At 21.1% G+C, this 25,787-nt stretch overlaps 7 protein-coding genes across 7 annotated transcripts; 3 read left to right on the top strand and 4 right to left on the bottom strand. All coding sequences in view use genetic code 6, as the record gives it.

Annotated features, from left to right (window-relative positions):
- Window positions 1–939: 939 nt before the first annotated feature.
- On the top strand, window positions 940–2,964 carry TTHERM_01244600 (kinase domain protein; the record flags this gene model as incomplete). Its single annotated transcript, XM_001022626.3, has 1 exon — window positions 940–2,964. The coding sequence occupies one exon, from the start codon at window positions 940–942 to the stop codon at window positions 2,962–2,964; it is 2,025 nt and encodes a 674-aa protein (XP_001022626.3).
- A 1,169-nt stretch (window positions 2,965–4,133) lies between these two features.
- On the top strand, window positions 4,134–5,284 carry TTHERM_01244590 (terbinafine resistance locus protein Yip1; the record flags this gene model as incomplete). The annotated part of the gene is made up of 6 exons (XM_001022625.3): window positions 4,134–4,194; window positions 4,271–4,365; window positions 4,425–4,512; window positions 4,567–4,609; window positions 4,802–5,064; window positions 5,175–5,284. The coding sequence occupies 6 exons, from the start codon at window positions 4,134–4,136 to the stop codon at window positions 5,282–5,284; spliced, it is 660 nt and encodes a 219-aa protein (XP_001022625.2).
- An 817-nt stretch (window positions 5,285–6,101) lies between these two features.
- TTHERM_01244570 (O-linked GlcNAc transferase-like protein) lies at window positions 6,102–7,617 on the top strand (the record flags this gene model as incomplete). The annotated part of the gene is made up of 8 exons (XM_001022623.3): window positions 6,102–6,273; window positions 6,391–6,455; window positions 6,550–6,610; window positions 6,719–6,801; window positions 6,948–7,102; window positions 7,157–7,238; window positions 7,308–7,478; window positions 7,543–7,617. The coding sequence occupies 8 exons, from the start codon at window positions 6,102–6,104 to the stop codon at window positions 7,615–7,617; spliced, it is 864 nt and encodes a 287-aa protein (XP_001022623.2).
- An 863-nt stretch (window positions 7,618–8,480) lies between these two features.
- On the bottom strand, window positions 8,481–12,350 carry TTHERM_001244554 (cyclic nucleotide-binding domain protein; the record flags this gene model as incomplete). Its single annotated transcript, XM_012799329.1, has 13 exons — window positions 8,481–8,550; window positions 8,782–8,871; window positions 9,101–9,190; window positions 9,444–9,533; window positions 9,767–9,856; window positions 10,114–10,203; window positions 10,450–10,539; window positions 10,753–10,842; window positions 11,100–11,189; window positions 11,449–11,538; window positions 11,783–11,872; window positions 12,131–12,220; window positions 12,340–12,350. 13 exons carry the CDS (start codon window positions 12,348–12,350, stop codon window positions 8,481–8,483), a joined length of 1,071 nt encoding a protein of 356 aa, XP_012654783.1.
- A 1,586-nt stretch (window positions 12,351–13,936) lies between these two features.
- On the bottom strand, window positions 13,937–19,338 carry TTHERM_01244550 (dystroglycan-type cadherin-like domain protein; the record flags this gene model as incomplete). The annotated part of the gene is made up of 2 exons (XM_001022621.2): window positions 13,937–17,330; window positions 17,579–19,338. 2 exons carry the CDS (start codon window positions 19,336–19,338, stop codon window positions 13,937–13,939), a joined length of 5,154 nt encoding a protein of 1,717 aa, XP_001022621.2.
- An 878-nt stretch (window positions 19,339–20,216) lies between these two features.
- TTHERM_001244549 (transmembrane protein, putative) lies at window positions 20,217–20,693 on the bottom strand (the record flags this gene model as incomplete). The annotated part of the gene is made up of 1 exon (XM_012799328.1): window positions 20,217–20,693. The coding sequence occupies one exon, from the start codon at window positions 20,691–20,693 to the stop codon at window positions 20,217–20,219; it is 477 nt and encodes a 158-aa protein (XP_012654782.1).
- A 1,406-nt stretch (window positions 20,694–22,099) lies between these two features.
- Window positions 22,100–25,295, bottom strand: TTHERM_001244548 (hypothetical protein; the record flags this gene model as incomplete). The annotated part of the gene is made up of 10 exons (XM_012799327.1): window positions 22,100–22,187; window positions 22,421–22,510; window positions 22,775–22,864; window positions 23,117–23,206; window positions 23,473–23,562; window positions 23,810–23,899; window positions 24,156–24,245; window positions 24,505–24,594; window positions 24,856–24,945; window positions 25,206–25,295. Coding segments are annotated over 10 exons (898 nt in total), but the record flags the coding sequence as incomplete, so codon positions are not given.
- Between the last annotated feature and the right edge of the window lie 492 nt (window positions 25,296–25,787).

The raw sequence follows: 25,787 nt of genomic DNA, 5'->3' as shown, positions 1-25,787 counted from the left end.
AAATCTAACTTTAATCTATTATTAAGACAGACAAATAAAGATAATATATATTAACAATAAATCTTGCTTAAGGTTTTAAATAACCTATCAAACAAAATAAATGATTTGGATTTGAAAATTTTTAAAAATTTTAAAATAGCATTTTAAACAAACAAACAAATAAATTAATTTTAATTTAATATAATTAAATTTTTATATTAAAAGGATGGATATATATTTCATTTAATGTATAATAAAAATATATATATTTCTAAATTATTTATTTTTCTATTATTTTATAATAAATAAGCTAATTAATTAACTTTAAATCAAACTTATTTAAATAATTATTAATTATTTTTTATTTTAAATTATTATTTTTAGTTTTAAAAATGTTATATTTTTAATTCAATATTTCAATTAAAAATTTTTATAAATTATAAATAAATATTTATTAATTCAAAACAAACATTCCTTTTACTTTAAATACATGTATTCTAAACTAGATAATTCAATTTTTTTAAAATGAAATTTAAATTTTTTCTTTTTTGATTTTTGTTAAAGAATTAAATAAATTTTTATAATCTTGTAAAAAGATTTAATATAAAAACTTATCTAATATATTTTAGATAATACATAAGCTTTTTAGAAGTTAATCATTTATGTTAATAATTATAATTAAATCCTTTATTTAATTCTAAAGAAATCTTTAATAATAAAATATAATAATATTCTTAAATGCTATTTGCAATTTAATTTTAGATATTTAATAAAAAAATAAATTGTCTATAATCAATAAATAAATAAATCAATAAAGGTATTTTATATGATCTCAATAATTAATTTTTTAAAAATTAAAAGAAAATCATCAATTTTGAGTCGAATACTAATGTAAATAACAAGGAATTTAAAGCCAATTAAAATTTTGAAATTAAAATTACAGAGATAAGTAAGTATATAATGGGTAATCAAAACAACAGTTTGGTATAGAAAGAAAATTGCGCAAATGAATTGAGAGACAAAATAGTTAAAGAATTTTTGTATAAAAATAATTATAAATATTAAAAACTTTTAGGTAAGAACGATTTTTCTTATATGATAGTTGCTTATTCAATTAAATTTGGATGCTTAGTTTCTATTAAGGTTATTCAAATGCTTAATGGGGTAAATAGAGTCAACAAAAAAAAGATTGATGAATAAATGTAAACTCTCTAAAAGATTAGGAATGAAAGCTATGTCCTATATATTATTGAATCTATTCAGGATGAAGAACATGGATTGTTTGCTATAGTTTATCAGTATTGTTCTTGTAATTTAGACACCATCTTGAATCTAAATAAATTGGAACTTGAATAAGTATTGGCTATGGCATATTAACTGCTAAAGGGATTAATTATTTTATATGAAAACAGTATAACTCATAATAATATTAAACCTAATAATATTTTATTTTCTAAATATAATAATTTATTCTTGATAACTGATTTTGGATTAAATCAAACTCCTTAATCATTTAAGTCTACTTAAATATTTTGTTGTAGAGATTCTGAAAATACTCAAGGATTAGTTATATAATATAATTCAAATATGAAAAATTCTGATATATTTAACTTAGGAATAATTTTAATTGAAGCTTTTATATAGAGAAGACTAACTTAAAATGAAAAATAAGATATTATTAATTAACCAAGTCTACTTCAAGCTTTACCCTTTCTTAAAAATTCAAAGAAATTTAAATTTGTTGAATAAATACTCTGTAAAATGATTGATCAAAATAACGATGATACCAAACTTCTACCATATTCCCTTCTTTAAAGCTTAGATTAATTTTCTATAAATGAAAACTCTCTTAAACAACTTAGGATATAAAAAGAGAAAAGGTGCATTCAAATAAATGAATTATATGAACTCTAAAAAATAGTTGATACTGAAATTCTAATAATAAACTTTAGAAAGAAAAATATTGATGCAAAAACAGCTAAAGATATAAGAATCTCTTTAGAAAAGTGCAAAAATATTTCTGATTTGCTTTTTGATTTTAGCTTTAATAAGTTAGGGTTAATAGGAGCTTTGCATCTAGGAAAAAGTTTAGAAAAATGTTAGAATATTGAAACTATATAACTATACCTAAAAGACAACTATCTTGGTGCTACTGGAGTGAAAAATATTGGATTAATTTTTCAAAACTGTAAAAATTTAGAGCTTTTGGATCTAAAAATGAGTATAAATAATCTTCGAGCAGAGGGTGCAAAAAATATTGGAATGATATTAGAAAATTGCCAAAATATCATTTAATTGAATCTAAACCTCGGGTATAATGCGATTTGTGCAGAAGGTGCTAAATATATAGGAATGAGCTTAGAAAAATGCTAAAGTATAGCATATTTAAAATTAGGCTTGAAATTCAATAAACTCGGCTAAGAAGGCGTAAAAAGCATTGCAAAAAGCTTAGAAAAGCTAAAGGACATTAATTTATTAAAATTGAATTTATGTTCGAATAGATTAGAAGATCTGGCAGTAAAGTCTTTAGGAATAAGTATAGGAAAATGGTAAAACATAGTTAATTTAAATATTAATTTATCCAAAAACAGTATTACTGATGATGGAGTCTAAAACCTTTTAGTAAATTTACAAAACTGCAAGAATATATTTAAATTGAGTCTCAATATTAAAAAAACTTTGCAGACCTAATAAGCATTAGAAATTATTGGAAAGAGTTTAGAAAAGTTACCAGAATTAATTTCTTTTTAACTTATTATGACTGGTTTTAATCTTGAAACTTCACATTCAGTTGAAATTACTAAAGAAGATAAAGCTTTTAAAAATTTTATAAAAAGCTTATAATAATGTAATAATTTAGTATTTTTAGATATTATATTAAATTCAGACTATGATATCATGTTAAAATTTGATATTGGCTTGAAAAAAATCAAAAAATTAGTAAGATACAACACTTTTTATTCTTTAAATTATAATGAGTATTGATTAAAACAAAATAGTAAAATCCATACTATTTATTTAAGGCAATATTTAATTAATTATTTTAATAAGTACATATATAAATAATTATATCTGATTGAATAATCTCATTCATTTTATACAAATAAAATTTAATGCAAAATAAATAAATAAAAAATAAATTTATTAAATGTTTAAGTAAAATATTAAGTGGCATCACTAACTATTTTTTAGAAAGGCAAGGTTTTATTTTTTAATAAATTTTTTGTTTTATATCTAGTCAAATGATAATTTCATTCACAAAAAAATTTAAAAATTATTTAATATATATATCCATCTGCACTTAAAGAAATTACTTTCAAATCTTTATTTTGATTATGATTTTATATTTTTCTATAAAATTTTTTAATTAGAAAAATAATAGATAGATTATTTCAATGTTTAATTCATAAATCTATTTTATAAATTATTTTTTAAATAAAATTATTATTTATATTAAATTAAGTAAGCTTCACCAAAAACTTTCCTTAATAAGTAAGCATATTCTAATTTTTTAAAAACTAAAATTAAATAATTTGTTTTTATTTCATAAAATTTTTTAAATTAACTCTCAATATATGTGAATTTACTGAAATAATTTTTTACTAATAAAATGATAAATAAATAAATAATATTTATTAAATTAGTAAAGTTGATATTGTAAACACTTAAAAATATCTTTAAAAGATAGGAAGAATGTTTTAAAATATAATTATTTACAGCTCCAATTAAATTTAGCTAACAAAAAAGCTATTTTTGTTATTTATATAAAAAATAATATTCATTTTATTTAAAATAGCTTCAAAATTATTTACTTGGTTATGAAGCTTATTTAAAAAACCGAAAAAATAAAACAGAGATATCTATCTATCTAATTTAAATAATATTTAGGAAATAATAAAAATGTATTAGCTTGCAAACAAACATCACAAAGTATAAATAGATCCAATTAATAAAATTAAATATTTTTTGGTATTTATTGATTGCTCTGTTATAGATAATATAAATCTTAGATTTCTTAAATTCAAAATTAAAAGCAACAAACAATTTTTACATAATAATTTATTATTAAGTTAGCAGATTATAAAAGGCAAACAAATATATATATATAAGTAAGTAAGTAAGATAGTTATTTTAAAGCAAATTAAATATTATAAATGACTGAAGCTAAGTTGTTTAATTCGAATGTCCTTAATAAGTCGAATATGGATAAATTTAGTAAATAAATATTTTTAAGATTTGTATTAAAAACATATTTCAAAAATCAGTTGAAAATAAAATTAATAATCTATAGATCCAGGTAAGGGTTTTGAATAATACGCAGACTACTTCGATACATCTCCAGATGCATAGTATGATACTTTAGATGAACCCGTTTCAAAAACAATTGTAAATATTTGATAAATTCAATATAAATAATAATATTTAACTTCATTAATTGAAATTAGGGAAGAGATTTAAAAATGATAGGACACAAACTTAAGTATGTTTTACTCCCTAGATTTAGAGAAGAAACAGGAAAATCCTTAAGAGAATGTAATTTAAAAATAGTAAACATAATCATAATATTATTTCAATACAAATTATTAGGGGATTTATGGGGTCCACTACTATTCTGCTTAATATTGTCATTGTAACTACATTGAGATTTATTAATATATATAAATATTACTCATTCAATAGCTAAATAAATTGATATTAATAACGAATAAATTAAATCAAGTCAAGTGATTGATTTATTGATAGTTTTAAAAAACTAATTACTTCTGATTTGATAAATTAATTATTATCTTAACTCTTTCTTTAAAAATAAATAAAAAAATAGTGTTTTAACTCTATCAACTACTGATAACAACAACTTATTTGCTACTATATTCCTAATAATATGGGGTGGATCTTTAATTGTTACTGTCAATTGTAATATCTTAGGTGGAAATGCTCATATATTATAATGTTTATGTGTGTTAGGTTATTGTATTTTTCCAATAGTCCTTGCAGCAGTTATTTTGACTGCATTTAGTGTCATTTATCAAAGCATGATTATTAAGGCATCTATCGTAGGATTTGCTTTTCTTTGGTCTAGCACATGTAAAACATACATAAATTTATTTTAGAAACAATTTTTTCTTCAAAATTAAAACAATAAATAAAGTAATTAAATCTAATTTTATTAAAATAATCTTTTTATTAAAAACCAGCTTCTGTTGCTTTTATGTCAAGCATTATTGACCCTGATAAAAAAGCTCTTTCTATGTATCCCATAATTCTATTTTACTTATTCCTCTCATGGTTTTGCTTATTTATTTGAAAAATAATAAAAAAAATAAATATACTCTTTAATAAATGTATTAATACATAATATATATATCCTGTAAATGTTAATTAATATCCAAATAAAATTTAAAATATTTATCATAATTTATTATTATTTAATTTACTTTAAATTAAGCATTTTAAACGCTTTAACTTTTAAATCAAAAAAGTTTTAACTTTTATTTAAGAACTTACAAAGATAATATTTTCATATGCAACATAATTTTGTTTAATATCCTTTTTTTGGTTAATTTAAATATTTATTTTGGGATTTTATTTAAATCATGATTTGAAGAAGTTTTGAAGAAAAAAATTATCAAATCAAGTAAGTAATTCATATATCAAAATAATTTTAATCCAAAAAACAAATCTAAATTGACTGATTGATTTTTTATTAATTTTGAATGAAGATAAAGTTTGTTGATTGGTAGATTCGTGGGATTATCATGCTAATTTATTAAAAATGAAATAAGATATTAGATTAACTAATTAGATATATAAAAAAGTTTGAAATAATCAAAAATAGTAAAAACTATTGTTTGAACCTGTCATTGAAATAACAAGAGATGTGTTGTTTGCTTGATTGTATTTTTTCAATGTAATATTTATTTATTTATTAAAAATATGATATGCGATTATTCAGTTTAACTCTGCTTAATATTAATTAAATAAATAATTAAATCAATTTAAATTAATAAAATTTTCGCTTTTTTATTAGCCTTATAAATATAAATAAGTAGCAAAGAAATACACATTAAAAAACAAACAAATAGGATAATTTCATAAAAAAATCACTTATAAAAAGCTCAAAAATGGAAGAACAAAAGTTAATTCATAGAATCTTGAAGAAGACCAGTTAAAGTTTCAATGACATGCGCACAGTTATTTTAAAAGTTAGAAATAATGCTCTTTCTTTTGCTGATACTGTCTTAGAATTTGGAATTAAGTTAATACGCAATAATCGCAGCCAATTAGGAAGTTAATGTAAACCTTTTCCTAATATGCCAAATCATTTTATAAATAAATCATTAAATCGAATTAGCTTAACAAAAAGTGAATAGTATTAGCAATACTGATTTATTATTTAAATAAAATAAAAAGAATTCATTGTTTTGGAAGAATTATTCAATGCTGCTATTGATTTGCAATTATACTACATAGCTGATGTAATTAATAAATTAATAGATTTCTTGCTCTTACATTTAATAAGAAATGCTAAAAGCTTACATCATTTTAATCTCTATTTTAAAAAATATATAGAAATGTCTCAAGAAATTAAAAGCTAACTTCCCTGATTCACCTAAAATTAGTTTGATGCAAGGTAATTAACTAACTAACTAATTAATTAATTGATGATTAAATATTTGAAATAATATCTTTTTTTTAAAAAATATGCGGATTTAAATCATTTAAAAATATTTTATAAAAGTTGTGTTAATTGAAGCTGCAGGAAGAACTGAGTTCTTTGACACATAAGTTGCAGAAAACCTTTCATAGAACTTGCTTGATTATGTAAAAGAATTACGTTTTTATTTTTAAAAAATTTGGTAGAAGCGAAAAAGTTTTGTTTGTTGTTTGATTCTTCAAAATTAAATTAATCTAAATTATTAATTAACTCTCTAATTAAATAAATTGGTTAAAATAATAAATAATATTAGGATACTAAAAAGAGATTAGTAGCTCAATAAAGATATTCCAAAACTGATGGTGCTTAATCAAATTTCGTTTAAAAAATGAATACTTATTTGGAAGAAAATCCTAACGACGGTGAAGCCTGGCTTGAGTTAGGTGACTTTTACTTAGAAAATTTAAAGTAAATTATTAAAATAAATTAAATCAATACTTATGTTTAAATCTTTAATAAAAGCTATCCTAAAGCTCTTTACTGTTATGAAGAATTAATCCTTTTATACCCCAAGAGATACATCTATATGACTAGAGTTGCAGAAGTAAATAAAAACTATTAATTTATTTTTAATATTTTCAATTAAATAATCAATAAAAAATTAAATAACTAGATATACTACACTATGGGTGCTGACAGTGATCTTTTAAACGCTAGAAGTTATTACTCTTTTGTTTTAAATAGAATGTCTAATAATTACAGATCTTTATGGGGACTATATTAGACATGTAAAAAACTTAAAGCTCTTTTCCCTGATGATTAAAAAAATAATCAGTTACTTGAGGTATTTATTTTATTTTACTTATCTTCTTCAATTATTTAATTATATTTTGATGTTTAAAAATTAGACTACTACTCAAGCTCTTAAGGCCTTCTATAAAGAAAAAGGATAACTCCATTTACTTGATTAATTAGATCTCTGAAAATATTCATTTTTAAATAATTAATAAATATTTAATTGTAGATAAAAATTTTATTTTTGATATTTATAAAATGTTACAAAAAATGTAGGAAATATTATTTTTATTTCTATCTTTAATAAAGTAAACAAACTTTAAAAATTTTTAAATATATTATACTGTATAGTATTTCCAGGTATTTATTAAATTCTTATGGATCGATGTGGAAAAGTAAAAATTTCTTTAACTCCTGAAATTGTCTGCTATACATTTGATTAATTAATTAATTAATAATTTAATATGATTTTTTATTATAAATAATTAAGTAATTTCAGATGTTAATTTTTAATTTAAAAGATTTTTATATATATATATAATATATTAAATATGTATGATTAATTATTTTTTAAAAAAATATTAATTTATTATATAACCATAAAAGTTAAAATAAAAAGTAAAATTTGATTACTCCCTTATATTTAAATAATGGTATTTAATCAATCATGATAAATAAAAAAAGGATAGAAACATGATTTATTGATAATATTTCAGATTAAAATATAACTGGAATAAAAAGCTTGGCATTTATATAATTTATTAAGATATAATATAATACTAAAAGTTTCAAATTATTTGATCGTTTTTGGAGAAACCATAGGGTTTGCTTAAGAGAAATTAATTTATTTAATTAAATTTTATTTTTTAATATTTTTATTTTTTATAAATAATTTATTTACTTACAAAAATAAATATGAATGATATTTTTAAATATAAAATCAATAATAAAATCTATCTATCTATCTGTTTATATTTTAGGTGAAAAAACTTTTTCAAAAAATATTATTCAAACATTAAATATTTACTCATCTTTTTTCGTCACATATTTATCACCATTTAAAGACAACTAATCTTTTTGATTTAAGACACTTGCTTTTGAATTTTTATTCATTCATTTTGCTAAAAATTTTATAATATATTGGTGTAAATTTTAAATAAATATCAAAATAGAATAAACTTTTAAGTTAAAAAATATTTCATAAATTAATAAATAAAATAGTATTAGTGGAATTAAAAAGATAAAAAATAAATCAAATAAAAGTTATCAAGTAAATTCAAAGAGTTTTATTGTTTTTAATTAGTTTTTATAATTAAAAATATCACAACCCAAAACAAATAAACTGTTTTTACCGAAATTTAAGTGTCAAATTTGAGAGATTAATGCAATTTGCTAAACCAGAAGCTAAGCCTGATGCACCTTTATCACCAATTTAATTATAACTTTTTAAATATTGAAGAAAAAATATGTCATTAAATAGTTAATTAGAAGGAAAAAATAAAGAAAAAATATGAAAAAATAAGATTAATTAATAATAAAAGTTAAAGTTGAAAATAAAATGATGAGCTAAATTAACAAAGAAAGAACAAAAAAAAGCAAGCACAATATAAAGAGAAATATTAGTTTTTATTATTAAAAATATCACAATCCAAAACAAATAAACTTTTTTACTTAAGATCAAGTGTCAAATTTGAGAGATTAATGCAATTTGCTAAACCAAAACCTAAGCCTGAAGCACCTTTATCACCAATATAATTGTTACTTTTTAAATATTGAAGAAAAAATATATATTAAATAGTTAATTAGAAGTAAAAAATGAAAAAAATTATGAAAAAATAAGATTAATTAATAATAAAAGTAAAAGTTGAAAATAAAATGATGAACTAAATTAACAAAGAAAGAACAAAAAAAAGCAAGACCAATATCAAGAAAAAGAAAAAAGACCTTTGTTGTTTTTAATTAGTTTTTATCATTAAAAATATTATAATCAAAAACAAAAAAAAACTGTTTTTACCGAAGATTAAGTGTCAAATTTGAGAGATTAATGCACTTTGCTAAACCAGAACATAAGCCTGATGCACCTCTATCACCAAAATAATTGTCACTTTTTAAATATTGAAGAAAAAATAAGTCATTAAATAGTTAATTAGAAGGAAAAAATTAAGAAAAAATATGAAAAAATAAGATTAATTAATTAATAATAAAAGTAAAAGTTGAAAATAAAATGATGAGCTAAATTAACAAAGAAAGAACAAAAAAAAGCAAGCACAATATAAAGAGAAATATTAGTTTTTATTATTAAAAATATCACAATCCAAAACAAATAAACTTTTTTACTTAAGATCAAGTGTCAAATTTGAGAGATTAATGCAATTTGCTAAACCAGAACCTAAGCCTGATGCACCAATTACATCAATTTAATTGTCACTTTTTAAATATTGAAGAAAAAATATATCATTAAATAGTTAATTAGAAAGAAAAAATGAAGAAAAAATATGAAAAAATAAGATTAATTAATTAATAATAAAAGTAAAAGTTGAAAATAAAATGATGAGTTAAATTAACAAAGAAAGAACAAAAAAAATCAAGCACAATATAAAGATAAACAAAAAAGACCTTTCTTGTGTTTAATTAGTTTTTATAATTAAAAATATAATAATCAAAAACAAATAAACAGTTTTTACCTAAGTTTAAGTGTAAAATTTGAGAGATTAATGCAATTTGCTAAACCAGAACCTAAGCCTGATGCACCTTTATCATCAATTTTATTGTTACTTTTTAAATATTGAAGAAAAAATATGTCATTAAATAGTTAATTAGAAGGAAAAAATGAAGAAAAAATATGATTAATTAAAAATAAAAGTAAAAGTTGAAAATAAAATGATGAGCTAAATTAACAAAGAAAGAACAAAAAAAAGCAAGCACAATATAAAGAAAAACAAAAAAGACCTTTGTTGTTTTTAATTAGTTTTTTTAATAATTAAAAATATCATAATCCAAAACAAATAAACTGTTTTTACCTAAGATTAAGTGCAAAATTTGAGAGATTAATGCAATTTGCTAAACCAGAAACTAAGCCTGATGCACCAATTGCACCAATTTAATTATTACTTTTTAAATATTGAAGAAAAAATATGAAAAAATAAGATTAATTAATTAGTAATAAAAGTAAAAGTTGAAAATAAAATGATGAGCTAAATTAACAAAGAAAGAACAAAAAAAAGCAAGCACAATATAAGGAAAAACAAAAAAGAGCTTTATTGTTTATAATTAGTTTTTATAATTAAAAATATCACAATCCAAAATAAATAAAATGTTTTTACTGAAGATAAAGTGTCAAATTTGAGAGATTAATGCAATTTGCTAAACCAGAACCTAAGCCTGATGCACCTTTATCACCAATTTAATTATAACTTTTTAAATATTGAAGAAAAAATATCATTAAATAGTTAATTAGAAGGAAAAAATGAAGAAAAAATATGAAAAAATAAGATTAATTAATTAATAATAAAAGTAAAAGTTGAAAATAAAATGATGAGCTAAATTAACAAAGAAAGAACAAAAAAAAGCAAGCACAATATAAAGAAAAACAAAAAAGACCTTTGTTGTTTTTAATTAGTTTTTTAATAATTAAAAATATCACAATCCAAAATAAATAAAATGTTTTTACTGAAGATAAAGTGTCAAATTTGAGAGATTAATGCAATTTGCTAAACCAGAACCTAAGCCTGATGCACCTTTATCACCAATTTAATTGCCACTTTTTAAATATTGAAGAAAAAATATATCATTAAATAGTTAATTAGAAGGAAAAAATGAAGAAAAAATATGAAAAAATAAGATTAATTAATTAATAATAAAAGTAAAAGTTGAAAATAAAATGATGAGCTAAATTAACAAAGAAAGAACAAAAAAAAGCAAGCACAATATAAAGAAAAACAAAAAAGACCTTTGTTGTTTTTAATTAGTTTTTTAATAATTAAAAATATCACAATCCAAAATAAATAAAATGTTTTTACTGAAGATTAAGTGTCAAATTTGAGAGATTAATGCAATTTGCTAAGCCAGAACCTAAGCCTGATTCACCTTCATCACCAATTTAATTGCCACTTTTTAAATATTGAAGAAATAATATATCATTAAATAGTTAATTAGAAGGAAAAAATGAAGAAAAAATATGATTAATTAAAAATAAAAGTAAAAGTTGAAAATAAAATGATTAGCTAAATTAACAAAGAAAGAACATAAAAAGTAAGCACAAAAGAAAGAAAAAGTAAAAAGACCTTATAGTTTTTAATTAGTTTTTTTAATAATTAAAAATATCATAATCAAAAACAAATAAACTGTTTTTACCTAAGATTAAGTGTCAAATTTGAGAGATTAATGCAATTTGCTAAACCAGAACCTAAGCCTGATGCACCTTTATCACCAATTTAATTATAACTTTTTAAATATTGAAGAAAAAATATCATTAAATAGTTAATTAGAAGGAAAAAATTAAGAAAAAATATGAAAAAATAAGATTAATTAATTAATAATAAAAGTAAAAGTTGAAAATAAAATGATGAGCTAAATTAACAAAGAAAGAACAAAAAAAAGCAAGCACAATATAAAGAAAAACAAAAAAGACCTTTGTTGTTTTTAATTAGTTTTTTTAATAATTAAAAATATCATAATCCAAAACAAATAAACTGTTTTTACCTAAGATTAAGTGTCAAATTTGAGAGATTAATGCAATTTGCTAAACCAGAACATAAGCCTGATGCACCTTTATCACCAATTTAATTATAACTTTTTAAATATTGAAGAAAAAATATCATTAAATAGTTAATTAGATATATAGAGAAAAAGGTCGTTTAGCGCCTAAGGATAAGTTAGCATTCAAATCATTTTTTATAAAATCATTTTACATCAAGTACATTCTACACAAAACTAATTTTCCCCTAACGATTCCTTAACTATTCATACTTTCAAAATCATTTTATATAAAATCATTTTAATAACAAGTAAACACCCACAATTATTACTTTTTTAACAAAATTTCAAAAAATTATTTTTTTTTAAAAAAATGATATGTTTTTTGAAAATACTGTAAAAATTATTTCAAATTTTACATTTTGTGATTTAAAGATTTCTAAAAACTAAAAAATAAAGCTGTGCTAATTTAGCTCTATTTAGTATGTTATTAAAATATATTACATTTCGCCTTTTATTAATTAAATAGGCTTTTCACTCTAGTTAATTAGAAGGAAAAAATGAAGAAAAAATATGATAAAATAAGATTAATTAATTATTAATTAATAAAATTAACAAAGAATGAAAAAAAAGAAAAAGGAAAATAAATTAAATAAATTAAAAGAACTTTAATATTTTAAATAAACTTTTCTTATTAAAAATATTACAATCAAAAACTAATAAACTGCTTTTATTAAGTGTAAGTTTTAATAGTAAAAAATGAAGAAAAATATTAAATAATAAAAAATGAATAATAAATAATTAAAAATTGAAAATTGAAATGAAAATTAAGTTAAAACAGCTAAAAAATTTTTGTTTTCGTAAAAATCAATGAATAATCATGAAAATTTTTATAGTAAAAATTATTTATTTAAATATATTGAAAGTTAAATATATAAAAAATATTAATAATATTAAAAATAATATTTATAAATTAAATATACCTCAGATCAATATGGAGAACCTAATGAGATAAAAGTGAAGAGCTTTTAAACTTTTTTTATTAATTTATATAAATTTAAAGAATATTAATTAAAAAAATAATAATTACTTCTTCTAATTTATAAAATTTTTTAATCTATTATATCATTTATTTTTTTAGTCAAAAATATTGAATAGCAAGCTATTTATTTATTTTTTATTTTGAAATTTAATTATAAATAGATAAAAAGAACAAATAAAAATAATAATTAATTAGTAATCAAATATTAATTTATTAATTTTGTTTTATGAAGAGATATCACAGAATAATTAATTTAACATTCATTATATAAACTTAATATTTTTATTTAAAACATTTACTTAAAAATATATATAGTAGGAATTATAGACGGCTAGTTATTTATTTAGTCTTATTTAAAAAAATTCTAGTAGTTAATGTTCTTAAATATTATAAAAATAATGTTTATAAATAGATTATTCTGTTTTAGATCAGTGATTTTAGGAATATTTATAATATCTCTAATTGTAGCAAGATGCCATACAAAAATTTAGTGGCTTGCATGCCACTTATTATGAAATAGATTTTTTATTTATTTATTAAAAAATCTGATTTTTATATTTTAAAATAGAATTATATTTAATTAATAATTTAATTTATTATAATTTCAAAAATAAATAATTTTTTTACATCAAAATTTTTAAATTTAGATAAATTTTGAGAATTAATAATGGTAATAAAGAATAAAATTTGGCTAAATAATTTTTAATTTTTGGATACATGTATGTAAAATATGTATAGAAAAAATACTATATTTGATATTTATAATTATTTCATTAAGTTGTAAAAAACTTTTACTCATCAATATTTTTACTATTTGATTTATTGATAATATTTTTTATTTTACTTGTCTTTATATCATCTTCTTCTAACACTTCATCACTTTTAGTTTTAGGAGTTAAGGCACTCAATAGGAAATTAGTTTTATTGAATTAACTAAATTTTTAATATTTTGGTGTATCTATATTTTGCTAAGAGTCTATTTCTGGTGATTTTGTTATTAGCCTATTTGTTAATTGCTGATTTGGGAGAATTTAAATATCAAATTATCTTAATAGATAACCATTAAAGTCATATATTTTAATCCTATACTATCCTACACTTTTTTAATCTGGCATGCCTTTAATTTAAATATATGACTTCTAAAAATTGATTTGCATCCATTCAGGTAGTCTTTCATTTTCAGAGAGTCCTTTCTCAACTAAATCTACTCCAAGAAGTTCTTATGCCTTTACACAGCAACGGCATAAAATACCTTTTTCATAAAATTTTATAGCACGTATTTGATAAGAGTTGCAGTGAAAGGAATCTCCAAAAGAAACTTAAAAGAATTTTCTTTTTTAAATTGTAACCCCAAGTGCGATAGCAAATAAATGCTATTCAATAAGAGGTAAATAAATAGATAAATCATAAACACTTAATCCATTATATAATTGTTCTTGGTTATTATTTCTTTGGTTTTATGGATTAGTTTCTTTTTTCATATCTTCTGTTATCTCTTTAAATGCAAGCTTTATGCATTCATACTTTAATTGATATTAAGCTTAGTAATCCTCTTAGTCTTACTAAACTTATTTTAAACCTACATATGCTCTGTACCAATCTGTTTTTTTGAATATGATAAGGGCCTTTTCTTAAAGTAAGATAATAATTCTCTTTACTATTGGATAATTTTCAACAAAATATTCAGCTGCAAGTCCTTTAATCATAGTCGAAAGCAACGAATTTTCATTTTCTAGTTCTTTTTACAATTTATTTGTTAGTATTCTTCTTGTAGGGTTGACAGTTTACTGTTACAAAATTATTAATTCTTAAATATATTTAAAATTTATTTAACCAGAACTTTCAAAAAGTTAAAAATTTAGATTTAACGAATTATTATTTGGATTTAATTAGCTTTATTAAATGCTTTTAACATTTAAATCTTTGCATAGATTTTAGGTGATCTTCTCCTGATAATTTTTATTTTACATAGACTGAGTCACTAATCTAGATTACTTAAATTTTCTCTGTGATCTACTCTAGCTTTAATTTTTATAGGGTGTTTGATATTTCAAGATATTTTCTTAAGAAAATACAGATTGTAAATCTCCTATCTTAGTTAGATTTTCATCATTTTATGGAGATAAAATTTATTCATAAACTTCATCATCTACTTATAGAATGCCTTATGGGTAAATTGATTTTTTCATCTCTTCTTATAAATTAAAAGTCTCTGCCTTCTAATTAAGTTATTCGTGAAATACATTCATTTAAATCACTGAATTTTATTTGTTGAAGACTTAATTTATTTATTACTATATGTACTTTGGCTTTATCTAATTCTAAATTTCTTTCCATAATTAAATTGCAGTATTTAAAGTGTTTCCACTTATAAATATCTTTTTTTCATAATATTCTTACTAATATGCTACTTCCTTCGTGTATGTCAAGAAGTATCTAAATATTAGGTTGTAAAATACTGTTCTGTATTTCCAGATCCCTAAAATTCCTAATAGGGGTCCTAGGATTTAAATAATAATTTATATCACCAAATAAAAAGGGATAACAGTAACGCTCATTGTAAATTCATCAGATGCAACTGTATATCCATCTGTTGCTTCTATTAAAATAGTCTCGCTCTAATAAAATAAGTTTGTTGAAGGAGTTCCTACAAGAGTTCTTTCATTTGATTAAAAAGAGAGCCAGTAGCCTGCTGGAATATTTTCATATTACCCATCATCCTTTTTTATTTTTGCAGTGTAGGTTAGTTGAGGAGAGTCTAGACATTAGAAAACTTGATCACCAATTCTATAGCTTAATGGAGTTTAAACTGCAATTTAGCCTTTTGGAAACTAATTATTAAAATCATTTTGTAGAATGCTTTTAAGTAAAACTGGAGACTGCAAAGAAATAAATTTAGATTTTTATAATGAAAGTGTTTAATCATAATTGTAGTTAATTTGATCGTTCACAATTATTTAAATTTCAGTTTAGTTTACATTTTGTGTATTATTTAAAGATAATTTTATTGTTTACTCTAAAGCTTGATTAACATTAATCACAGAACCTTGAAGCTGTATAGTATTTTATTCAGAATTAATGAGAACAAGTATTCCTGAATAAAGTTTATTGACAAACTTTCCATATGATGTATTTATTGTTACAATTATAGAATTCTGATTTGAAGATATTGGGCTCACAGAATTAGATAAATCTACTATGAGGGAAGTTTGTGTATAAAATTAAATTGTATAGTTAATTATATTTTGATTTAAAGTTATTTATATGAAACTTAAAACCTAACTGAATTAACCTTGTGTTTAGTTCCACTTCTAAAGAACATTAAGTGAGTTAGTGTCTAAGAATTAAAACACATTTTAAGGGGAGTACTAAGAAGATACAAAGCCAGCTGAATCTAAATATCCAACGTTCATGCATATTTATTTAATTTTAACAGAATCTTCTTAATTTATATTAAGAAATTAGTTAACGAATGCAAAGTCATCTAACTATTAGTAGCATAAAAACACTACCTATTGAAGAGATTTACTTTAATACATTCCATCGCTGCCTGCTACTAAAGATTCATTGGACGTTTATATACTTAAAACTTAATTTTATGGAGAAAACTATATCCAACTAGGTAATTCTAGTAAAACATTGTTAAAATAGTATTAAGCTTTTTTAATTTAAACGCTTTTAGATTAGTAAATATTAACTAAATAAATTTGAATATAATCTCCCACTTAAAAAGTCATATTACTTGGTATTAATTCTTTTTAGTATATATTAGAATTTGAGATTTTTTTCAATTTATAAATAGAAGAGTGGAAAATTATTGGACTTTAGAGAAAACATTAATATAATGCAAGCTAAGATAAAGCAAATATATAAGAGTAATCTGGTGCAGCAACCAACCAACAATTAGGATCATTATCAGGAAGAGAAAGAATTTGCAATATTACTGGATTAGATTTGTCAACTATACTCACTAAAATTAATGAATCTATCTCTTCAGTTGAAATAATTAGGTAGTTATCATTATTTAGTAGTAATGCTGATCCAACAACACCTCTAGTTGAAAATTTCGAAACAAATGTGATACTTCTATCAGAATTAATACCATAAATATGGATACCTTAAAAGCTAACACATAAAAAAATATATTTTCCATCTGATGACAACCTTTTATATTTTTATTAATATTTTATGAAGAGAAAATAGTAAAATTACTTGAATTAAAATAAAATATTTAAGCTATTGAGTGAGTTTAAATTAATCTTTTACACAATGAAAATCAAAAAAAAAGAAATGTTTTAAAAAGTATGGAAATAATTTGCAATGCCAACTTTTGCTGAAAACTCCCCCCTCCACTTTTAGCAGCTTAATTAATAATGCATTACTAAAACTATCTTTAATTTAAAAAAATTTACGTAAATGAATATGTTATTCCAAGATTTAGCTTGTAAAACAAGTAAGGGTTAGAAGGATCTTAGATGTCTGCAAAAGCAATACCATAATCTTAAGGATTCAAAATTAAAGTTTTTTCATCTATGGAAAGACCAAGGGTGTAAAGGCTTGAATCACCTTCAAAGTAGACTGAAGTATTTATTACAGAAACTACTTTAGGATTCAATGGGTCATTTGTGTCTATAATAATTACATTAACTAAATTAGCGACAAAAGCTAAATTTCCTTTTTTATTGAATTCTATTTGCTCAAATCTGTAACTAGATTAACCTAGAGTAATGCCTGTCTTTACTATTTTTGGTGCATTTATATCTTTGCAATCCACAATTTAGAGACCTTGTGACTCTAAACTTTGATAGATTATACTAGTATTTGGAACTCTAGTTTAATAGGACACAGAAATGCTTGAGTCATTATTGTTTAATTATGATTCTAATTACAGAATTCCATTTCCTTTATATTAAAAAAATGCGCTTCCATAACTGTATCTTGAAACATATAAAATGTTTTCAGGGGTCTAAAAATACATTTAATTATCAAAACTTCCGCCAGGAGGTTTATAGAAGGAATTACTAACAAGTTAATAGTTATTCAGTAGGAGGTTAGGTACATCTAAGTTTAAGTTTGGAATAGTTTTTTTAAAAATTTGAACATTATACCAACTCGAATAAAATATGTAATTTCCATCATCACTTAGCTTTAAATCTGCACAAGTCCCACCAGTCTAAATAATTTAAAAGGGCTCTAGCATTTTTTATCTGATATCAAATACCACTACTCCTATCGAACTCAATTAAGTATACAAGAAATTCTAATCAATTGAAAGAGCAAATTTATTACCTAATGGACTAGAAGGATAGGTATCAAGTTGAATTATTTTACTTGGATCGCATGTAATTCCGTCGTAAGAATTAATATAATCTTAAATATCAACCATGATGTATTAGATATATTATATTTATATAACTAGTATATTTTCATGAATTACTTAAAAAGAACTCAAAGTAGAACCTTGGCCTGGTGAGTAAGAGCAAATATTATTGAACTTGCCTTTCTTTAAATCTTCAATACTTTATTAGTAGAAGTTTATTAAGCTATAGCTTTGAACACAAAGAATTGAATTCTACAATGCAAATTAAATATCATATATGTTAAAATCATTTACTTCAACTGTTTAGATAATACTAATATTGCTATTTGCCAATGAAATCAGTTTGAAGTTATTAATACATGCTAAAAAAGTTAAGTTAAATTGTTAAAATTAAATAACTTTCATAACATAGTCTTATTAATCTTTAAATGTAATATTCTGTGTTAAAACTATTGGAAATTATGATTAAGATACATCTTAGATATCAAGAAACCCTGATTTATAACTAACCCAAATAAATTTATTTGAGTCTGTAATACTCAGAGAGAGAACTTATCCTTTTTTTGGCGAGTAAGGGTAGAAATTTACAAGTTAAACACCTTCTTAAACATTTGTCACATCATAAATTCCAAAACCACATTTCTACAAGCTGACAGCAAGTAAATTTATTTAACTGCTTCTAAAATAAGTCATCACATCTGATGAGCCATTCTTACAAGGAATAGTTGGATCAATCACAGCTTTTGGAAAAGGTTCAAACACAGGGAGCGAATTATCGTAAAGGCGAGAATCGTAGCAAAGTAGAAATTCAAGTAAAAAATTAAAAAATATGTAAAGCTAAAAAAAATTCATGTATTAATATCAATTAAGCAAATACAAAAGTTATCTAATTATTAATCAGTTAAGAAAATTTACTCAATCAAATAAGATTGTTTTTTTCACTTTTTTGTTTCTCACAACACTATTTTTTTTCTTCTTTTTTGATAAAAATTTTTAAATAAAAAAATTATAAAATATAAAAATAAATGTAATATAAAATTTGTGCTAAGCAAATCTAAAGTAGAGTTAAATGCCTTTTTAATTTTGGATAGGGTATCTATAGTAATTAATGTATATTTAATTAAAAGAAATTTAGACAAATGTTTAGATTATTTTTGAAATTTATGCTAAAAAAAGGAAAAGAGGTTATCTTACTCAATCACATCTTATATGCATATATATTCAAATTATTTTTTTTGTAATTTCCTTAAATTATAATGCTGATAGGTAATAATTTTAAGACAGAAGCTCATTTATAATTTCTATTTCAGTTTATTATTTATAATTCTAAATGTAAATCTTATTTGAAAATAGCTAGCTAATAATCGGTTTTTCATTATTGGGTTTGATATTGAAAATTAAATTTTTATTTTGTAAATAATAATTAAGAATTCAAATGATTTTCATTAAATGAAACAACAAACATGAATTTATCAAATTTACAAAACTTCAAAAATTATATTTATTCATGAATTTTTAGTTTTGTTAAGAAGTCTAAAATTTTTTTCGTTAACATTTTTAACACTTGATTCATCCTATCAGGATTATTTTAATTTGGAGAAATTTCATCAAATTCTAAATCAGTATGAATATGTAAAATTTATGAGTTCAACAATGAATTAAAATTCATATTCAATTTTTCTGTATTCGTGTTAAATTTACTTAATAGCATCTATTTTCTAAGAATATCATCAGTTTGATATTGTTATAATTCTTGATTTTATTATTAATCTATTTAACTATTTGGTTTTCTTGATGGTCACACTTAGATGCCAAATTATCTCAAAAGAAACCATCTAGATCATATATTTTAAATCTAGATTAACCAATATGTTTTAATCAGGAGTTCCTTTTAAAGTAATTTCAGTCTTCTAAAAATAAATTTACATCCATTCATTTAGTCTCTAATTCTCCATTAAGCCCTTTTCAACTTATTTAAGTCCTAACATTTCTTAAGCGCCAACACAGCAATGAAATATAGCAGTTTTCTCATAGCATTTAATTGAACGAATCTAGAATGAATAACAATAGAAGCAATCTCCCTCCTTTAATAACTTCAAAAATTTTTCTCTTTTTACTGGAGACCCCAAGAGTAACAGCAAATAGATATTATTCAATAAGAGGTAAATAAATTAATAATTTTTAAAAATATTTATTTTCCTATTCATTTTATTATTGGTTTTATTTATTTTTTAATTTCATTTACTCTTTCATCATTTCTTAAAACACTAATTTTAAACAATCTTCATTGAGCTTGTATGTGGGAAAAATTGTATCTAAAACCTTCTCATTGATTTAAGCGCTTACATAAGCTCTGTACCAATTTATTTCTCTATATATTATGAGAGCTCTCTATTTCAATAAATTAACTATTTGACAACAGAAGGTGAGCACTCTATGAAATACTCGATAGCTAGATATCGCAAGATAGTAGAAATTCTTGATTTATTATCATTTAATTGTTTAAGAATATCTTTGCTAAAATCTTCACCTTCTTTTAAGTTGTATTATTGTACTTTTAGATTGTTAAGCTTCTGATATACTCATAATTGATTTGGCCGCTTTTAAAAATAATTACTAATTTTAGATTTATTTGGGGGTTGGTTATGCTCTTTGAAGGATTCTGTAATTTCAAAATAAAATAAAAGCCTTAGTTAAAGCAAATATGAAATAAATCAATAACCTACTTCAAATAAAAAAAATCAATCTTATTAAGATAATTTTACTTCTATCTTAATGAGATAAATTTCATTTAATGAAAGGATAAGAAAAATTGTTTTTATCTTGAATTTTCAAATCTATTTGGCCATCAATGTCGCCATTTTCATCATGGCAGTAAACTGACTTTTAGAGCTGCTTAAAAAATATAATATTAAAATCACTTTTCTTTAAGAAATTGCTATTATAATTTTATAATACTAAGTAATTAAGTTTTATTTAGCTAAAATACATGACTTATTTCATATTAATTCTATTAAAGTTAACTTTATACAGGCTGCCATAGTTAAAGAGATATTTCAAGCAAATTATCAGTAATTATTATTACTTTTTTTATAATATTCAGATACGTTATGAAGATATAATTATTCTCCGCATTTTAAGCTTTAAAAATTATGATAGATGTTTTATTTATTTTATTTGTTTCAACATAAAAAATATTTTAATAAATTTTCCATATTTAAAAAATTATGATCATATTTTATAAAACCCTTGTTACTAGTTAGCTAGTTTTTTTCACAAAAAAATTTTATTCTCAAAATAAGTAAATAAGTAAATAAGTTGCTAAGTTGAAATTCAGATAAAAAATAATGGGATTTATGGTATATATAATCTGATTTTAAAATAATTATTTTTAATTTAGAATATCTGATTGGATGAGTGTGATTATATGGATAATTGAGATAAAATATATTTATTTTTAAAATAGTAAAATTAGTACGATTTCCAATATCGATCTTGTGACAAAATATCCCTGAAGTAATGTTCTCTCACTTTTTCAAAATATTAATTAATAAAATATATAATATTATTCAAACATTTTATATCTATTCATCCTTTTTTAGCCAATTATTTATCAGTAGAATATTTTTTTAAAGACAACTAATCTTTTTGATTTAAGACAATTGCTTAATACTTTGAATTTTTATGATTCATTCATAGAGCTAAAATTTTTATAATAAATTTGTGTAAATTTTTAATAAATATCAAAATAGAATAAACTTTTTAAATTAAAAATTATTCTTTAAATTAATAAATAAAATAATATTATTGGAATAAAAATTATAAAAAAATAAATCAAATAAAAGCTAAAAAATAAATTCAAGGAGCTTTTTTGTTTTATATTCATTTTTATAGTTTAAAATATCACAATCCAAAACAAATAAACTGTTTTTACTTAAGGTAAAGTGTCAAATTTAATAGATTAATGCAGTTTGCTAAATGAGAACCTAAGCCTGATGCACCCATTGCACCAATTTAATTTTCACTTTTTAAATATTGAAGAAAAAATATATCATTAAATAGTTAATTAGAAGGAAAAAATGAAGAAAAAATATGAAATAATAAGATTAATTAATTAATAATAAAAGCAAAAGTTGAAAATAAATTGATGAGCTAAATTAACAAAGAAAGAACAAAAAAAAAGCAAGCATAATAAAAAGAAAAAGAAAAAGAAAAAAGAGCTTTATTGTTATTAATTAGTTTTTATAATTTAAAATATCACAATCCAAAACAAATAAAGTGTTTTTACGCAAGGTAAAGTGTCAAATTTGAGAGATTAATGCAATTTGCTAAACCAGAACCTAAGCCTGATGATCCTTCATCACCAATTTAATTAAAACTTTTTTAATATTGAAGAAAAAATATATCATTAAATAGTTAATTAGAATGAAAAAATGAAGAAAAATTTGAAATAATAATATTAATTAGTTAAGAATAAAAGCAAACGTTGAAAATAAATTGATGAACTGAATTAACAAAGAAAGAATAAAAAAAAAGCAGACACAATAAAAAGAAAAAGAGAGCTTTATTGTTTTTAATTAGTTTTTATAATTAAAAATATCACAATCCAAATCAAATAAACTGTTTTTACTAAAGGTAAAGTGTCAAATTTGAGAGATTAATGCAATTTGCTAAAGCAGAACCTAAGACTGATATTCCTTCATCACCAATTTAATTATTACTTTTTTAAAATTGAAGAAAAATATATCATTAAATAGTTAATTAGAAGGAAAAAATGAAGAAAAAATTTAAAATAATAAGATTAATTAATGAATAAAAGCTAAAGTCGAAAATAAAATCATGAGCTAAATTAACAAAGAAAGAACAAAAAAAAAGCAAGCACAATAAAAAGTAAAAGAAAAAGAAAAAGAAAAAAGAGCTTTATTGTTTTTAATTAGTTTTTATAATTAAAAATATCACAATCCAAAACAAATAAACTGTTTTTACCCAAGGTTAAGTGTCAAATTTGAGAGATTAATGAAATTTGATAAAGCAGAACCTAAGCCTGATGATCCTTCATCACCAATTTAATTCAAACTTTTTTAATATTGAAGAAAAAATATATCATTAAATAGTTAATTAGAAGGAAAAAATGAAGAAAAAATTTAAAATAATAAGATTAATTAATGAATAAAAGCTAAAGTTGAAAATAAAATCATGAGCTAAATTAACAAAGAAAAAACAAAAAAAAGTAAGCACAATAAAAAGAAAAAGAACTTTATTGTTTTTAATTAGTTTTTATTAATTAAAATATCACAATCCAAAACAAATAAACTGTTTTTACTCAAGGTCAAGTGTCAAATTTGATAGATTAATGCAATTTGCTAAACCAGAACCTAAGCCTGATGCACCCATTGCACCAATTTAATTTTCACTTTTTAAATATTGAAGAAAAAATATATCATTAAATAGTTAATTAGAAGCAAAAAATGAAGAAAAAATATGAAATAATAAGATTAATTAATTAATAATAAAAGAAAAAGTTGAAAATAAATTGATGAGCTAAATTAACAAAGAAAGAACAAAAAAAGCAAGCACAATAAAAAGAAAATGAAAAAAGAGCTTTATTGTTTTTAATTAGTTTTTATAATTAAAAATATCACAATCCAAAACAAATATACTGTTTTTACTCGAGTTAAAGTGTCAAATTTGTGAGATTAATGCAATTTGATAAAGCAGAACCTAAGTCTGATGATCCTTCATCACCAATTTAATTATAACTTTTTTAATATTGAAGAAAAAATAAATAATTAAATAGTTAATTAGAAGAAAAAAATGAAGAAAAAATATGAAATAATAAGATTAATTAATTAATAATAAAAGCAAAAGTTGAAAATAAATTGATAAGCTAAATTAACAAAGAAAGAACAAAAAAAAAAGTAAGCACAATAAAAAGAAAAAGAAAAAAGAACTATATTGTTTTAAATTAGTTATTATAATTTAAAATATAATAATCCAAAACAAATAAACAGTTTTTACGCAAGGTAAAGTTTCAAATCTGAGAGATTAATGCAATTTGCTAAAGCAGAACCTAAGCCTGATGCACCCATTGCACCAATTTAATTTTCACTTTTTAAATGTTGAAGAAAAAATATATCATTAAATAATTATTTATAAGGAAAAAATGAAGAAAAAATATGAAATAATAAGATTAATTAATTATAAAAGCAAAAATTGAAAATAAAATGATGAGCTAAATTAACAAAGAAAGAACAAAAAAAAAAGTAAGCACAATAAAAAGAAAAAGAAATAGAAAAAAGAGCTTTATTGTTTTTAATTAGTTTTTATATTTAAAAATATCACAATCCAAAACAAATAAACTGTTTTTACTTAAGGTAAATTGTCAAATTTGAGAGATTAATGCAATTAGATAAAGCAGAACCTAAGCCTGATGCACCCATTGCACCAATATAATTACTACTTTTTTATTGAAGAAAAAAATATCATTAAATAGTTAATTAGAAGGAAAAAATGAAGAAAAAATATGAAATAATAAGATTAATTAATAATAAAAGCAAAAGTTTAAAATAAAATGATAAATGAGCTAAATTAACAAAGAAAGAACAAAAAAAAAGTAAGCACAATAAAAAGAAAAAGAAAAAGAAAAAAGAGCTTTATAGTTTTTAATTAATTATTATAATTAAAAATATCACAATCCAAAACAAATAATCTGTTTTTACCAAAGGTCAAGTGTCAAATTTGAGAGATTAATGCAATTTGCTAAAGCAGAACCTAAGCCTGATGATCCTTCATCACCAATTTAATTATTACTTTTTTAACATTGAAGAAAAATATATCATTAAATAGAATAAGTTGCAATACAAACTTCTAAAAAGTGAGTTTTATATACCAGTTTTTACATTTTAAAAATTAAAATTTTAAATATTTTTTATGAATTTTTTTTCACCCTAGGTTTTCAAATTTTACATTTAGTGAATTTAAAGCTTTCTAAAAACTTAAAAATAAAGCGGCTTTAAGCTAATTTAGCTTTATTTATTATGTTATTAATATATAATGCATTTCTCCTTTTATAAATTAAATAGGCATTTTACTCTAGTTAATTAGGAGGAAAAAATGAACAAATAATATGAAATAATAAGATTTATTAATAATTAATAAAATTAACAAAGAATCAAAAAATAAAAAATCATAATAAAAAGAAGAAAAAAAAACAAATCAAATAAATATAAAGATCTTTAATATTTTAAATTAACTTTTATAATTAAAAATATTACAATGCAAAAAAAATAAACTTCTTTTAT

Source organism: Tetrahymena thermophila (assembly GCF_000189635.1).
Source record: "Tetrahymena thermophila SB210 genomic scaffold scf_8254478, whole genome shotgun sequence".
Lineage (NCBI taxonomy): Eukaryota > Ciliophora > Oligohymenophorea > Hymenostomatida > Tetrahymenidae > Tetrahymena > Tetrahymena thermophila.
Note: the sequence above shows the minus strand (reverse complement) of the source record. Positions and strands in the feature narration are given on the sequence as shown.